Source organism: Stigmatopora nigra, chromosome 23 (assembly GCF_051989575.1).
Source record: "Stigmatopora nigra isolate UIUO_SnigA chromosome 23, RoL_Snig_1.1, whole genome shotgun sequence".
In the NCBI taxonomy this organism is placed as follows: Eukaryota; Metazoa; Chordata; class Actinopteri; order Syngnathiformes; family Syngnathidae; genus Stigmatopora; species Stigmatopora nigra.
Window position 1 is genome coordinate 4,589,119 of NC_135530.1, and position 17,089 is coordinate 4,606,207.

General features: G+C 40.5%; 1 protein-coding gene and 1 long non-coding RNA gene across 2 annotated transcripts in view; one reads left to right on the forward strand and one right to left on the reverse strand.

The window, feature by feature from the left end:
- LOC144181384 (uncharacterized) overlaps positions 1 to 7,169 on the forward strand; it is a 50,498-nt gene extending 43,329 nt beyond the window's left edge. The window contains exon 3 of the long non-coding RNA XR_013324669.1: positions 7,052 to 7,169. This is a non-coding gene — a long non-coding RNA (uncharacterized LOC144181384). The remainder of the gene's footprint in view (positions 1 to 7,051) is intronic.
- lrrn3b (leucine rich repeat neuronal 3b) lies at positions 88 to 12,596 on the reverse strand. Its single transcript, XM_077709801.1, has 2 exons — positions 12,325 to 12,596; positions 88 to 3,510 (listed from the first exon to the last, which is right to left on the reverse strand). Exon 2 carries the CDS (start codon positions 3,149 to 3,151, stop codon positions 1,019 to 1,021), a length of 2,133 nt encoding a protein of 710 aa, XP_077565927.1. The 5' UTR covers positions 3,152 to 3,510; positions 12,325 to 12,596; the 3' UTR covers positions 88 to 1,018.
- Positions 12,597 to 17,089: the final 4,493 nt, after the last annotated feature.

The window sequence follows — 17,089 nt, forward strand, 5'->3', positions numbered from 1 at the left end:
TTTTAAAATAAGTTTGCTAAAAATACGGACAGGGTATTATTCTTCACATAATACTGGAGAATAGCTTGTTAATCTGCAATAAGTCATATTTTCCATTTTCTCTTGTTTTGTTTTTTTATGCCATTGACAAATTACTTTGACGTCATTAATTATTATCCCAAACACATGTAGCTCTTTTTAGGCACTTACCAAATTACGTTTTATTTTTGTTTTTAGCCACAGGATAGCGACCATCTTAACTTTATAGTAAGAAAGTAACTACAGATCATTTCCTCATAGATAACTGACCATTTTGTAGCAGAATTCCATTAAGCATAATATGACACTGTCATCAAACATAGTGTACCGCTTTGCATTCATTTGAAGCCAATTATTTCAAACTGCCGCAATACAGACCATTGATAGTGGCTTTAACATAATCGAATATATAACAATATTTCCATGAAAAACCAATGATTCCTTTTAAATAGAAAATAGGAGAAGATTACGGTTCATCAAAAGGCTTTACACCGCAGTTCACTGTTATTTGTCTACTCTACTAAATCTCCTTCCTTCGATATAGACAGTTGTTATTACTGTTTTGGCTAACTCGTCTATGAATGTTGGACAAAGCACAGACGGTATTGCTTGGGACCACACAGACATTTCCACAACTCAGGACAAATTGAACAGTCAGTTACAAGAGAGCAGGTCCACCCCCTTCTCTTGATCCGCCTCCTCATCGAATCGTTCTGAGCAGCCATGTTTCTGCACTAGGCTTAATTCAATGTATCTTCCGGCAAAAAAATGCCCCGTCTGGTCGATGTACGCGTTGTTTGAAGTCGCAGTTACAAAGCCACCCCAAGCGTTTTAGGGGCTGAAACTGGGGAAAGCAGCAAATGGGAGTTCAGACTGTCCTATCCCAGTCCAATGATAGTCTTGCCAGAGTATCTGAGCTAAAACTCAACAATGGGTTTAGCTTATAAACAGTATGACATTGTTGTTGTCCACCTTCGCCCGTATGTATCGGTGTAGCTCCTTAAAAGGCATTGTCCGAAACATTTATGACCGTGGCTTTCACTTCCACGCCACTCGGCAACGCCCTTCCCGAAAACCACAGCTCGGTAAAGAACGAGGGTTGACCGGCTGTAGCTTCCGCTGGAAACAGCAAAGCTTTGGATTGGCATTTCCTTAAATCCCCATTTAGTTGGTGGATCCTAAGAGACGCATACATTAGAAGGCAGCCCACTGAAATCCCAGCTAGGAGCACACCAAAGGATGTGATTAGTGCTGTGTCCCATTTTTCTACGCCCTTGGCTGTGAGCGCTAATCCCTTGGTGGTGACATTGACACATTTGGTGTCATGCTTGTAGTGGATACTGCGGACATCCACGCAAACTATGTACTGAGTAGCGGGGCTGAGATGGGTAAGGTTGTAGATTTGAACGTCAGAGGGTACCCTGGTGGAAAATGAAGTGGCAGGATGGTTGGCGCTTGGTGGGGCGTACCACTTTATGCTGGGAGATAGAGTGCCTGGGCTTGCCTTCCACCAAACCAGAATGGCATTGGACCCCACTGACTTGACCTTGACATCGAGGGAACCGTTGGCGGGTTGTGGAAAATGGCCGTTCACTTCTACAGAAACTGATTTCAAATCAGCGCCAACTAGGTTGTGGGCTACACAAGTGTAAGGACCGGCTTCTTTTTCGGTGATGTCGTAGATGTCAAATGTTCCCTCTGGGTGCATGTAGAATTTGTCGGATACAGTGTTGGGCATGACTTTATTTCCCGATGGAGTGATCCAGTAGATCTCCGGCTCGGGTTCGGCGAAGGCTCGGCAATGGAGCGACACGGAGCTTCTACCGCGTACTTTGATGTGGCCAGGCATGCTTTCGGGGGATATGAGAGGCAGACAAATCTCCATCATCTCCCTGAAGTGAACCTGCCGGACATGTTGGCCCTCGTATTCCGGAGGCTCGACGCAGTAAAGCGAATCGGGTTCCATGAAGCGGATGTTGGTCTTGTTCATGTTCATCCACCGGACTACGCAGTCACAGCGAATGGGGTTGCTGTGCATGCTAACTTCTCGGAGATTGGGAAGCGATTCGACGGTAATTCTGTGGAGGGCGCTGAGTGCGTTGCCGTTTAGCATTAGCGTCTCCAGCCGTGGCAGTTTGTAGAAAGCATTTGGGTGAATGTAGGACAATTTGGGGTTGTTTGTAGCTTCTATTTTGGTCAACTCAGGCAGATTATTGAGGGCAAAGCTGTCAATAGAAACCAGCTCTGGCATGCTATTAATCCCTAGCTCTTTTAAATGGAGCATGTCCACGAAATCCCCGCGCTGTATTCTGGCGATTGGGTTTTTATTCAGATCCAAAAACTTGAGGTTTTTGGCATTTTTCAGCGCCGAATGTGGCACCTCGGGGAAGGTATTATCATAGAAAGAGAGGCTTTCTAGGTTATCGAGGCCGAGTAAAGCCTTGTCAGGGAGCTGAGACAGATTCATTCTAGTGAGAACAAGACTGCGGAGACTGCTGAGAGGTTTGAAATTCATCTCCTTGATCGACAGAACGGGATTCTCGCCAATCATTAGAATCTCCAGGTTTGGCATCGGGTCGAACCACTCTCTGTGAATGACTTCCAGCTTGTTTGAATTGAGGTGGAGTCGTAGAAGCTTACCGAGACCCTGGAAAGCCATTTTGGAAATGGAAGAAATGAGGTTGTGATTTAGATAGAGCTCTTGGAGATTTGCCACTTCATCTAGACATTGGTCGGGCAGCTCACGTATCCGGTTCTCCTCCATATGTAGAGATAGGAGCTGAGGCAAAGTCCCCAGATGGACATTGCTCATGGATGAGATGTTATTTTGAGATAAATCAATCTCTGTGATGTTGGCCAGGTAATCCAAAGGTCTGTCAATTTCTGCAACGTTGTTGGTTTGCAGTAACAGTACTTGTGTTCCCACGGGTAGTTTTTCTGGCAGATGAAATACTCCCAAATCATTACAGTCAACCGTCTGTGCCTCCATGTATACGGAACTGGGAGAGAACCAAGGTCTAATCTCACAAACGCAGAGTTTAGGGCAGTCTGGCTTTTCGTCAGTGGCTAAAACAAAAAAGGCCATGGCCAAGCCCACGAAGAGACGATCCACGAATGACGACATGTCCTTCATATTGGTCTCCAGTCAGAAATTGGTCCTTGTAAATAATGTATTCGTAGCTGTTCACGAGTAATGAATAATTTGTTGCATCTGCCGAGGTGAATGACTCACCAGCCCTGCCACCTCCACATTCCACCAAAGCTTCCAACTCCCAAGAGTCTAAGCTTCGTTCTTGTCGTCTTGCTTCGAAAATTGCTCCCCCTGGAGGCGATTACTAATCACTTGAATTCAGGGTTCAGGGGGGCTAAGGCTCCAGTCAAGTGGACCAAAGAATTGGAAGGGAATGCAGTGACTTAGACTTTGCAGATTGGCGGGTGTCCATAAAATCTGTCGTCCTCTTTAGAAAGGCAGACGTCCTCGTCCATTCCCACCTACAAGAGAGACAACAAACAAGCTATAAATCATGGAGACCATTATGTAACATGTAACAGCAAAGCATTTGGACATGTTGACATTTATTATCAACGCAGTGATAAATGTTGACATTTATTCATGTTCGCTTTCTTCAGAGTTGTGCTTTTAAAAAATGTTTGACCTTCTGGACAATCCCGTCCTCTAAAGGGCATTTTTTTCTGATGCTCGCCAATGGTTGGTTCAAATCGACACTTTAGTGGGATTCTAAAACTGGCATATTCTGTTGCTTAAGTATTAGCCACATGGCAAGCTGCTTCAGAAGTCTGGAATGTGTCAGTCACCATAGCAACCCGTCAGCGAATGAAGCTCTGAGCTTGACCCAAGTGCCATTTTTAAGTGGCTGTTTGAAAACAGAAATGGCAACAATATACGTTCTCTAATTAGCATAATTAAACAAGAGTACCCGTCGAAAACCCACGCATTGCTGGGGAGACAAATACAAACTCCACAAAGGAAGGTCCTGCAGACCTGGCATCAAACCCTCGATCTTAGAACTCTGAGGATAACCGTTGCACTAATTGTTTTGATTCAAAAATAAATAGGAGAAAATGTAGGAGGCCCCATGGCATAAGTGGTTTGTGCAGGAATGGGCAAACTACGGCCCGCGGGCCACATCCGGTCTGCGAGGCGTTTTAAGAAAGTCGGCACTCATGATTTACTTTCTCGGGCCGCACAAAATGATTAGACGGGCCATATTTGGCCCCCGGGCCGCCACTTTGACACCTATAACCTACAACATGCTGGAATCTCGACAAAATAATCTTAATACAGCTCGTAACAAATCTTTCAAAAATATCTTTTTTTCAGGAATGGCACTCACAGTTACATTTTGGTCGGTACTCAACTATCCTATCTACATTTTCAATTGGTATTCCCGTATTACTCCAAATTTCTCACCATCTCACAGAAAAACATTACTAGCCATACAAGTTAAAGCAATTTACTGAAATAATGCAGCTGCAAGATGCAAATGAGGCCACGCAGCTATTAGTAAAAGTTCCAGTCAGCGACCTGGCAGTAGCTAGCCCTCCCTCAACACTAATTTACCGCAAAGCTCTGCTCACTGGCAGTTTTAATTGGCAGAGAACGAGGGAAGAGAGTTAAAATCTGGAGAGAGGCCAAAAAGAACAGTTTGACATGACGCCAGTGATGTTGTGTTGACCGCTGTGAACTCCAGACAATGCAGTCAATTTAGTGCCGCAATTAGTGGAAAATGTAGATGTTAATGCAAGGGAAGTGGTTGTTAGTTGAATGGAGCTATAGAAGAAAAAAAAACAATGGATTTGGTACATACTTTTTAGTGCTTTTTTTTCACATTGCAATTTTTTTGCAAGCGACCCAGAGTTTCATAACAAACCTGTGCATGTGCAAACATTGTTTAATTGTTGGAAAAAAATGTTATTGGTGGGCTAACATGATAAAATGTTGAAGTAAACAATCGCAGAGCTGTATTGAAATAATTCATTCAAATTTAATGCAAGTTTTTTTTTTTTATATAAATGGATTAAAAGAACTGGATTAAAAGCCCTGAATATTCAGTTTTTTTATAGATCTAAAACAATGTTTATTTTAGCTTTTCTAAATATATTTTTAGATTTTACAAAATGATTTTTGAACTAAAAACAGACAAAGTTGTTAAAAAAATGACAATTATTGATTTAAAAGGAGGAAAATCATTAAATGTAATATACATTTATACTCTTCATTTTAATTTGATCCTAAAAAAAAGAAAGTTGGCACTTTCCCGGGCCACACAAAATGATGCGACGGGCCAGATTAGGCCCCCGGGCCGCCACTTTGACACATGTGCTCTCAAATCTTAATACAACTCCAAAACAAATTAAGCATTTGTATGGGAGAACCTAATTTAAAAAAAAAAATGTTTCCTTTCGCAATGAAAAACAAATGATTAAATAAATGAAGCTTAAATTAAAATGCTATTAAATATATAGAAAATTGAATATTTAGGGCTTTTAATCCAGTTCTTTTAATCCATTTATAAAACAAAAAAAAATCTAAATATTATATCTAAAATTGTCCTACCCACATGAAATCAAGTTGACATTAAAGCGGCTCGCGAACCAACCCGAGTACGACACCCTTGATTCTACCTAAACCTGAATGAGTTTTCCTCACAGTTCAAGGTGAAAACCTTCCCCCCCCCCCCCCCCCCCCCATTCAGGGCATGGCAACATCTCACACTTCCTGTCCCACTGGGACACCTCCATTATACGCTGAGGCTGTTCTGGACAGTAATAGCGCAAATACCTTTTGATTGGAGGCCAGTGAGATATGACCACTTTAAATTAATGAGTGTTCACACCAGGGGCTCAAAGCGTCAGTGCGGGCGGCTCGGCGGTACTAATTCAGACCCGATGCTTGACTCAAGTCGGCCATGTCGCCCAACGACCGGGTAGAACTGTTTGTTTTTTGGCTATTTGTTGAAAAGGGGGGGATAAATCTTCCCTCTGGCTTTCACGGGGCTTGGGTGGGATGTAGTGGAGCAAGGACCTAAAATGATTGCTTTGCCGCAGGGAGGGTGTTGATCTGTGCCCCCATGTGGTTACAGGGTGACCTACGATTCATGGGGGGGAAAATGAATGACTTACTATACAAAATAGGTATGAGCTATGGAGGGAAATTGGACTAAAGGTTTGGAAGGAGTACACAATGGCGCTAGGTTTCGTGGGTCCAATGGAGAGGGATGGCAAGGAGTACATGGTCCAAGTTGGGTGGACAAATTGGAGCCTACTTGTGTCCTGCTGTAGTTTTTATTTGGAACAAGGCGAATTATGGAAATTATATTGAACATGGCTCACAAATGAATCTTGAATACAGGATGTTATTTTTGTAGGTTTTAGATCAAGGGTGTCAGACTCGGGTTGGTTTGTGAGCCGCTTTAATGTCCACTTGATTTCACGTGGGGTGGACCATTTTAGATATATTATTTAGATTTTTTTTAAAATAAATGGATTAAAATAAGTGGATTAAAAGCCCTGAATATTCAGGTTTTATTATACATCTAAAACAATGTTTATGTTAGCTTTTTTTAATATTTTTAGATTGTACAAAATTATTTTTTGAACTAAAAACACTGGAAAATTGATTAAAAATTATAATTATTGATTTAAAAGGAGGAAAATCAGGAAATGTAATATACATCTATACTTTTAACTATATTCACATAACTATATTCTTTATTTTGAATTTGATCTTTAAAGAGAAAGTTGGCACTCATGATTTACTTTCCCGGGCCGAACAAAATGATGCGGCGGGCCAGATTTGGCCCCCGAACCTCCACTTTGACACCTGTGTCTTAGATTGAACCTTAAGTTTAGTCAGGTGAACACTTCCTCATTTTTTTCTAATCATTGTAGGAAATTGTAGAATTCATTTTTGTCACATGAATGTATATGAAAAATGATGGATTTATGGTGATGATTTGATTTGAAAAAATCAGGAAAATAACACATAATATGACCTTTTTTTCTGTTTCAGATCATCTAATGATGAAAAATGAATGTGGAGGCCACAAGTAGACTGGACTTGCATCCTTTGATTTTTCTGGAAGCCGCCCTCAGAGAAGAAAAGTTGGCCGACCCCTGCTCTTAAAAGGTAAGGCTACCGTAAAAACACAATTGACGGTTAAAGGTCAAACATATGCTGAAATAGGGCACGGTCAAACTACTTTGACCTTAAATCAATCCCTGCTTTTTTATGGGAACAAGAAGGCAATTAGCCATTTTGTTGATCTTCACTTCCCAAATGCGTTTCAGTTATACTCATTTGTGTCTACCCAGGGTCTGAATAGTCATTGTTGTAGTATTTTTTTTGCTTGCTTCTGCACATTTTCCAAACCCACACAACTACACGGGTCGGGGCTCTTTTTTTTTTGCTCCCTCTGGGTTTGTTTTAAGGCTGACCTCCCCTCAAGTGTGCTGACTGTAAATAGAAGAGACTGCAAGTGCAGGGAGGGCACGGATCAAGAGGTGGAAGGGGTTGTCTCGTAATTGGTAGTTTGATGTCCCCAAGACGCGATGGAGATGTGTCCTTGAGGGAAAACAATTATCCTTAAAATGTCCCCTGCTTGAGCAGCATATAGCGGTGGTCTTTTTTGACTGGAAGCCCCATGTGGTAGTACTGCTTCTAGGATTCAAGGAATATTCAAATCACTACATGGATATTAGAATAGTTCCTCATCTTTGATGCTGTATTTTAGTACCAATGTCGGTTGCTGAAAATGCAAACATGTACCAGTGCTCTCTGTTTGTAGTATAGCTGTCAACATATACATTTTTCTTGTATTTTATACGTTTTTTTGGGGTTATGTCTAGTAGTGTAAACACTGTATAGTTACAGCTTTTGTATGATATTTTTTGGAGTAGAGTAGTACCTCGAGATAGGAGCTTAATTCGTTGCGGTTTGTTCGTATGTCGATATTCTCGTAAGTTGAATGAACATTTCCCATTGAAATGAACTAGAGACAAATTAATTTGTTCCAACCCTCTGAAAAAACACTAAAAACAGGATATTGGATTGAGAAAAATGTTTGGTTTGTTGTAATTCGCCATCTATTCACAAAGTAACACATAAATAGTGGTTTAATAGTATACGAAATGTGTTTAAAAGGACTAAAATGAGATGTATTTTGTGGAGAGTAGAGAGAGACGGACTGAGAGAGGAGGAGGGGGGGCTTTTTGCATGGCAACGCGTTCGTAACATAACAGAAATAAATTGAAATGAACTTGGATTAAGATGCAGACATACTCAAATCATCTAATCTTAGACTAAACTTAATTCTAATTTTGTATTGTAGTTTGATACCTTTCTTCATCTCAAAAACGTCATCATCAAATGCTAATATTGTCATACTTTAAGCATGATATGCGTCAGTCACTTCTGCCTTTTCACTATATAAATATAGCATGTCAGCAAGCAATGTAACCATACAGTCAAGCTGTCAACATCATACAGTGACATCTACACAATCTTGAATTTAGTGCATTTTGGGGGATATTTTAGACTTTTATATGTGCCCAATATGAGTAAACATTGTTTTTTTATGGCTTATTAAGCGGAATTGCATTAATTCATAAGGGGAAAAATTGGCCGAGGTTGCCAGGTATGGGATAGGGTCTCCTGCCAGTCACTAATTTCCCGCCTTCACCTCTTCGATTTACTATTATACATTGACCTAGGTAAGAAGCCAGTCCATTAAAGAAAATGTTTAGCATAATGATGCCCTGTTTGAACCTGGTGGTCGCTTTTAAAGCTGTGGTGGTCATTGTTGACTCTTTCGTTAATGTAAAAATCCATAATCTAAATTAACCAAAGGACCCCATCTTTTCCCCTCCTCCTAGCCTTTTTCCCTTGACACAATTTGCCCTTGGGTTCTTGTAGGGTGAGAACACACGCAAGCCACGGTATCGAACCGCGACTACATCATGCTGCATTAATGACTGTGGGCAAAATAGCTGACGATGTCTTGGCGGTTTGAAACAAAAACACACTCAAAACGCACGTTCGGGTTGCTTTTAATTCATACCGAGACGCATTTATTAAACTTTAAAGCAAGGTATCGCATGATAAGGTCAAAGGCATAGCGAACAGTCCTACAATCATTTGCACGCCGGCGTAATCACACTCACTTTTGACAGGAATTTGCATAATTTGCCGCGTATTGCCCGCCGGCTAAGAATGAAGGGAGGGATATAAAATGCCGCCACTGGCATATCCCTCAACCCCACCCCCAAATTGAATCTGCAGGTGCAAATGTGGCATGTGCTGCCTCACAGATTCACAGCTATCTATATTCCTATAAATAATACATGACCGGTCAAGAGGCCGCTAGCCCGTAGGCGGATATTCCCGGAAACGTACGCTATAGAAATACATTTACGGCGAGTGTAGATCGCTTTGTCACACGGCTACGTGTTGTCTAGTCTTCTGTTTTTTTTTTAGTGGAGGGAAAATTATTGTTTTATCTCTCAATACAAGAACGTAAATTGCAAATTCCCGGCTGTACCAAAACGGCATCAAACGTCACACGGTGACCTTTCGATACGTTCCCGCCGAAGAAATCCTTTCATATTTTCTTTGTTTGCTGCTTTTTTTTTTATACATCCTGTCGAAGTACAGCAGAAAAAGCATCTCCACCCAAAATCATACCCCCTTTTTCCCCGCACCTTCCTTGTTCCCGGTGCCCTCTGTTTGTGCTCATTCCATTTTAATGTGCATCTCTGCCTGTTTGGGAACAAGACGCTATCGGAGAACCGACGCTCGGATGCGCCGGCTCATCCCCCGAAGCCGTACTACGAATATGTTTACATGCATTTCGCCCGGCGACCCCGATCTTGCAGCATCCATCTCGTTACCGCCGTGTCGGAAAACATAGGGGCATATCTGAAGATACATTCGATTTTATACAAGCCCCACCCACCAACCAACCTCTATGGCCCACCCATTTGTCACCTACCAGGGGCTTCTGCCCTCTACTTAAGGAAACATAATGTTAAACACCCATATCGTTTTAAACGACGGTTTGTTAGCCTTCACAAGGCCTATGCAGACCCCCCCAACCACCACCCCAACCACCCTTCCCCCCCTACCGCACCAGCACTACCCATTATTGTGTAGCGATCAATAGGCAATTCCCTAAACCACTCACGTTAAGCATATGACTTGTTGTGGACATGTAATATTGATTTGTTTTGGAGCAAATGTGCCCAAAATAATGAAGCCAGCCATTAGGGCTACGCTTCCATCTTTTGTTTTGTATCACTGCCAAGCAGAAACAATGCATTTAATAATCATAAACTCCTTGTTTGACTTTACTGGTTTGCCCTGAAGTACAGGTCCCCAATGTAAGGCCGGGGGCCAAATCTGGTCTGGTAGCCTTGTTTTGCATGGCCCACAAATGTTAATCATGTGTGTGTCCATGTTTTTTGGGGAAAATAGACATTTCTATTATCCTCAATAGAAGGTGAAGGATGTCTGCTATGAAAGAATATTTTTGGAAAAATTGATACTGTTTTGCTCAATAAATATAAACAAAAAAAATTAAAAAATAAAGGATAGGTATATAATCTAAAATATAATTTCAGCTATAAAATATTGAGGACTAGTGGAATCAAATATTTACAGTTATTTCCCCTATTAAATCAATAAATCAATTATTTTTCCCATCCTTTAATTAAAGAAATTAAGTCCTACTTGGAGTATATTTGTGGATTTACCCATTTTTGATTCCTCATTAAAAATGTCAATAAAAAATGAATACAAAAAAATGCTGAAATAATCAATTGAATTACCCAATAGAAATTTAAAGTTACATGACTTTTTTGCCCAAAAATATGACCAAAAATGAAAAAATGCATGCAAAAATGAATACAACAATTGCTGAAATAATCAATTGAATTACACAATGTAAATGTAAAGGTACATTACTTTTTGCCCCAAAAATATGACCAAACATTAATACAAAAATTGCTGAAATAATCCATTGATTTACACAACAGAAACGTAAAGGTACATTACTTTCTGCCCCAAAAATATGACCAAAAATGAATACAAAAATTGCTAAAATAATCAATTGAATTAAACAATAGAAACGTAAAGGTACATTACTTTCTGCCCCAAAAATATGACCAAAATAATTAAAAATTGCTGAAATAATCCATTGATTTACACAATAGAAACATAAAGGTACATTACTTTCTGCCCCAAAAATATGACCAAAAATGAATACAAAAATGCAAGCAAGAAGCTCACAACAAATTTCTCAGATTAAGAACAAAACCTAAAAATCCATCCTATCGAAAATCATTTGTCGATGAATCCAGGCAGAGTAACACAACACTACTACCAATCGTGTGACAAACATGGCTTTGACACCCCTGCCCTCAAGCGCCATTCCAATCAAAACCACGTCGCCTTACCAAAAATCATGAAATGATTTCCCTGTCCATTTAAGTCTGACACTCACTCTCCCCTTCCCATGGATCTGTTTTTAAACCACCTGCTTTTAAAACGGTCACCGGCACATCTGCCGGATGCCTTTCGTTCTGAACCGAGAGGGTGCGAGAAGGGTTAGATAAACGCCCTATTGCTTCTGAGATGAGCTTTCTCTCCCTCACTTTTCGCTCATTCCCTCTCTCTCTATCGCCAGACACTCGTTGTGTGGGAGCTCAAAGATGCCTCACAGTGGCCTCTTTAATTACCCGTTGGACACTCCACGTCTATGCAACCGGCTTACAAAGACAGACGAATCTGTTCGGACTGTGTAAAATACCCGTGTGGATATCCCAACTAAAAAAGGTGGTTACCAAAAAAAATAAAAAATATAAATAAAAATGACGGCTGAAGGTTGCCAATATGCAACGCTCGACTTATGTATTGGCAGTCGAGAAGGAAAGAAGGGAGTAGGGGGGGGTCGGCCACCATTCCGTGGATTTCTTCGAGCCGTGTCTGGAGTGCGCTCAGTACAACCCGAGGACATGCGACTGTGCGCCCCTCACTTTCACACTTTACATCCTAGAACAACCTTCTCTCATGTTAAGCCGCACACAATCACACATGACGCGCATTGTGCATAGTTGAGATCATCCGCACATTTTTTTTTAGGGGGGGGGGGGGGGGGGGGGTGGAAAACTAATGCCGAGCTGGAGGAAAATACGGATGAGGGAATATGTATACCGAAATCATTAAAAGCATGAACTTGATTTAAGCATGTTTTTGGCTGGTATGCTAAAATTCCCTCATGGCAAACTTACCGTTTTTAACATTGAAGCCGATATGAAGCAGCGACGGTTGACTATATTCCCGTCAAGCGCGTGGCGTTGTGCTGACGACGCGCCAGTCAGGGGGGTCTTCTCTGTTCTTTACACGCATATGGAAAAGTCCAGGTGGGAGGAAAACACAAAGAAGGCTGACGCGTGTCCTTCCGTCGGCGTCCTCAGAGATGGAGGCAGCAGCAGCAGCAGCATCCCTCTCCTCCGTCGTCTGAATGTCAGGCGCACCGAGTCGACGCGCCGCCGCCTCCTCACCCGTCATTAGTGTATGAGACTTAGTCTCCGCCTCCCAGGGAGTCGGCCAATAGCGGTAGGGGAGCTGGCTGCATCCATTTCTTGATTGGACGCGGTCAGTTGTCGCTCTTGCCTGACAGGCGCTGCTTCTCATCTGATGGAGGGCAAGAAGAACACTGTAAAAAGTGTTCGGCTAACTTTTTAGTAGTAAATTGATTTAATTCTGACAAATTTTAAAGTCAATTTATTTCCCCCAAAAACACAAAGAAAGAAATATGCTTTTCTTGAATTGTTGTTAATAGATAGTGATAGTGTAAAGCATATCTAGTGGAGAAATAATTTTGATTTGGGATGTTGTTTAAGTCGTATAGTAGTAGGTTTTATAATGTGTATACATATTTGTGAGTATTTGCAGTGCAGTGGTTCGGTTATAGCGTTTACTCTGGAGGTTAAAGAAAATGTAGTTTAATTACTAAGCACATTGGGAAAACATTGCAATTTAACTGAATCAAGGGTGCGGCTTATATGCGCACAAATTAGACTTGACTTGCATGAACTGCAAAGTGACAAAGACGAAACGCCATAACGCAAGGCAATGCCGTCCGATAAGGTCATTTGTTTCAAGATAGAGTAAAGATAAACAGATAACATGCTAAACAATATGTATTTGGAAGTCTATGAATGAAAACCAAGGGAAAAAATCACCGTATCTTGCGTAAAACGGGGAAAAAAACTGACTTGTGCCTGCCATTGCTCGCTCATGGCGCCGCCATCTTACCTAGGGATGACAAACGTGACCCTCAAAGTAACAGATTTGTACGATGAATATGGAATTGTTTGTCTTACACAAAGAAAACTGTCAAATTCAATGATTTTTAAGGCCATTTTAAGGGTACGGCTTATACGCGCATGCGACTTATATACGAAAAAATATGGCATTTTATTCTTCTTCTTTTTGTCATTCCATTATTCTCAAGAAAATATTCAGCAATTTTTAAGCATTATCTTCATGCAAACGTAAATAAGAAGAATTAAGATGCATGCATCATTCTTACTGGTCTACAAACTCCATCCAATCCAAGATTGAACAAGAGTGGAAATTGACATTTTTTACAGTGTGTGGGAGAAGGCAGAGTAAAGGAAGAAAAAAGGGTATCTGTACCTATTAGCTCCAGAGCTCCCCACTCAAATCCCAGGAGGTTTTCTAACACAATGTTCTACAAACTGATGATCCTGGAGGTCGAGCAGGGTTATCCGCAGCCTCTTAGCTAGACAGAGACATCCTTCATCTGTCAGTTCGCAGAGTTCGGATCCAAAACCAGTTCTGCTCTAGGCGGCCTTTGAATTTAACGCAATTGTTCCTAGTCGTAATGATGTCACAGTGCATCAACATTTCCATTTGACAGTGACATAAAACTAAACACGTTCGACCAGTGACCTTTCTTGCTTTATTTTTTAATAGTGTCCAATAACTACTACTATTACACATTTGTTTTTGGCTACTTTTTGGTGGGGAGGGGTTATAAATAGACGTCATTTATTCTGGTGGAGGACTGGGTGCTTGATAACAATTTTCAGATTGTTAAATGAATATACAGTGGTACCTCGAGATATGAGATTGATTCTTTCCGGGACTGAGCTCGTATGTCAGATTTTCTTGTAACTTGAATGAACGTTTCCCATTGAAATGAACTAAAAACAAATTAATTTGTTGCAAACATCTGAAAAAAACACCAAAAACAAGATATTGGTTTGAAAAAAATGTTTGATTTGTTCTAATTCGCTATCTATTAACAAAGTAACACATAACTAGTGGTGTAATTTTACTAAAATGTGTTTAAAAGTACTAAAATGATATGGATTTCGCAGGGGGATGAGAGGGAGGAATTTTTTGCATGGCAACACGCTCATAACATAACAAACTAATTTAAATGAACTTAGATTACGATACAGACACACTTGTTTAATCGAACCTAACCTATTCTCTTTGATTTTGACTTACATTTTTCCTAGTAATGATATCTATCATCATCGCACACTTTTATTGAGCTTTTTCGTAATTATGATCAGAATTGGGGAAATCATGGTCTTTTCTCAATGGAAAATTGGTGCTACTGTGGTTGTAATTGTTCATAAATGCAAATTTCGCAGACGGGAAACGTTGGAGTTTTTCTTGGGCAAACCTTGGAGTGAAAGTTTCTGAAGTGAGTTTATTCACAACCCCTTTTAACCTAGTTAATTCAAAATAATCTCCCACAGAGAATTTCCGTTTTAAATATACTTGCGGTGCTCTTCACAATTGCTTTTTGATACCATTCTTCAGTAATGATTTATTGTCAAAATTAAAGCCCAATCTAATCTGCAATATCATATCAAATGCAAATATATATACAACCATGCCTGAAAACAAATATTTTCTAATATCTTGCCGTATAAATGTGCTAATCCCTAATATGTTTGCCATTTTTTTTAACATAAGCACCAAAGATGAGACTTTTTGCATGAATCTTTGCTCTGGATTCCAATATAAGAAATTTATACCTAAAAGGACTTGTCAGTACTCCGATTCTGTTGGAGTGTGTTAATATGCGCTACAGTGGAAGGACTATTTTTAATTTCCCCAGATGTTTGGTCTCCCGTGACTTGCAATGCTTCTCGCGCCATCATCCCTAGAGAATGACAGCCAGATTGTACGTTTTTGCACCATTTGTCTACATGCTGCCTTTGTCCTTTGTTTTGAAGCTTTTTTTGCTTCCTTTTAATATGATCGGTGGGCATGAACATGATGTCTTGTCATTATTTGAAGGGGGTTTTATTTTTGGAAGCCAAGTCTGATAGCTTAGCAATTTTCTACTTTAAAGGCTTGTTCAATTTTTCTGTCCAAAATAATGAATGTACAGCGACATTGTCATGTCATGTTATATTCTACTCGATAGGTTCATGTTTTACATTTAAGGTGAAGATGTATTGGCTACTATTGACTGAAATAGAAGTCCAAATCATTTGAAAAAAGGGAATGATTGTGAGTTTGAAATTTGTGGAATTTTAAGTCAAACCTGAGCTTTTACTGCCAATAATTGCAGTTTAAATGAATTGGACGAAATACTTTTTTATTAGGGGACATAGGCAAAGCACATTTTCTATACCTTGAGATATGAGCTTAATTCCTCCATGATGTTCTTATGAGCAGCATCTCGCATCTGCTAACTGCTCTTATATCAAAATTTGTCTCGTATCTTAAGCTAAATATATGCTCAAAATTTGACTTGGATCTCAAATTGCTCATATGTCGGGCCACTCGTATGTCGAGGTAACACTGTATACTACTTTTTGATTAGGGGACAAAAGCAGAGCACATTTTTCTATGTTTATTCATATGGTATTCATTTTGGGTTGTAAATATTTCATGAATTTATCTTGCAAATCATTCCGAATCATTTGAATAAAAACCTAGGATTTTAGGCTATAACATGTGGATGCAATATTTTAGGAAGAAGACTGAATCTGGTTACATTACATATTGTCTGCACATTAGTGAAATAGACTGCAAATACGTCAACCTTGTAAAATGCTATGATATAGTAGCATACTAAGAAGTGATTTTGGTATCCTTGTGAGCCAAAATGGCTGATGAATGTGCCTGTGTAGTGGCCCACACTGGAGAAATGGGGCAGTGACAGCTGATCCAGCATTTTTCTCTCCCATTTATGCAGTACCTCAGACCTTATAAGTTGACCATGGAGACTTCACAGCTCATGAAGCAAGTCAAGGGTGCAGTCAAACTCCCCCATAAAACCACTCCAAGTCACAGGGAAGGGTTGGGGGTTCTGCATTGTTTCTGGACAAAAGCAGCAAATTGCCCTGCCATGAAAAATATGCGTTAAATGTAATGCTATAAACCACTATTTTGGGGGGGCGAAAAGAAGCTCAGGCCACCGCATCGCGTTAAAGAAGACCCGGGGTGTTTACAGTCTCAATTATGTCTATGCGCGTACTTGTTTATAGCCGGCTTTTGGGAATATTCCGAAGGCGTTTCATGGTGACATTTTGTGATGCGTTCCGCCGTGGGAGAAAAGGCCAAGGAGGGCAAGGGGAATTTATTGACTGAATTTCACACTTATAAATGGCTCTTTTACAAGTGACATAAAGAAAATGATATGTCCTCTGCTGAGGCGGCGCACATCCGTGAGCTTGTTCCGTGCAGTGGCGGCAGTCACGGCACTTATCGTGAATAACGTCTCGCTCGATAGACTATAACTTGGCTTCTGATAAAGATTGCAGAGCGAATGGAAGATTACGGCCTAGTATTTTTTTAGTACTTGCAGCATTTCTGGTTGAAAGTAATGCTAAAGAAATATGCCGCGCGTGTAAAGTTCACTTGTATTGTCTTTTGCAATGCAAGTGCAGATTTTAAAGTCGTATCCTATAGAATTAAAAATGATACTTATCTCGGAGAAAAGCCACGCACAAAAGAGGACACTATCTCCTCGCACATGTGCCAGGAACAAAAGAA

Bases quoted from the DNA above. Each gene is read 5' to 3' on its own strand.
- lrrn3b (XM_077709801.1), bottom strand. From the start codon at position 3,151: ATGAAGGACATGTCGTCATTCGTGGATCGTCTCTTCGTGGGCTTGGCC.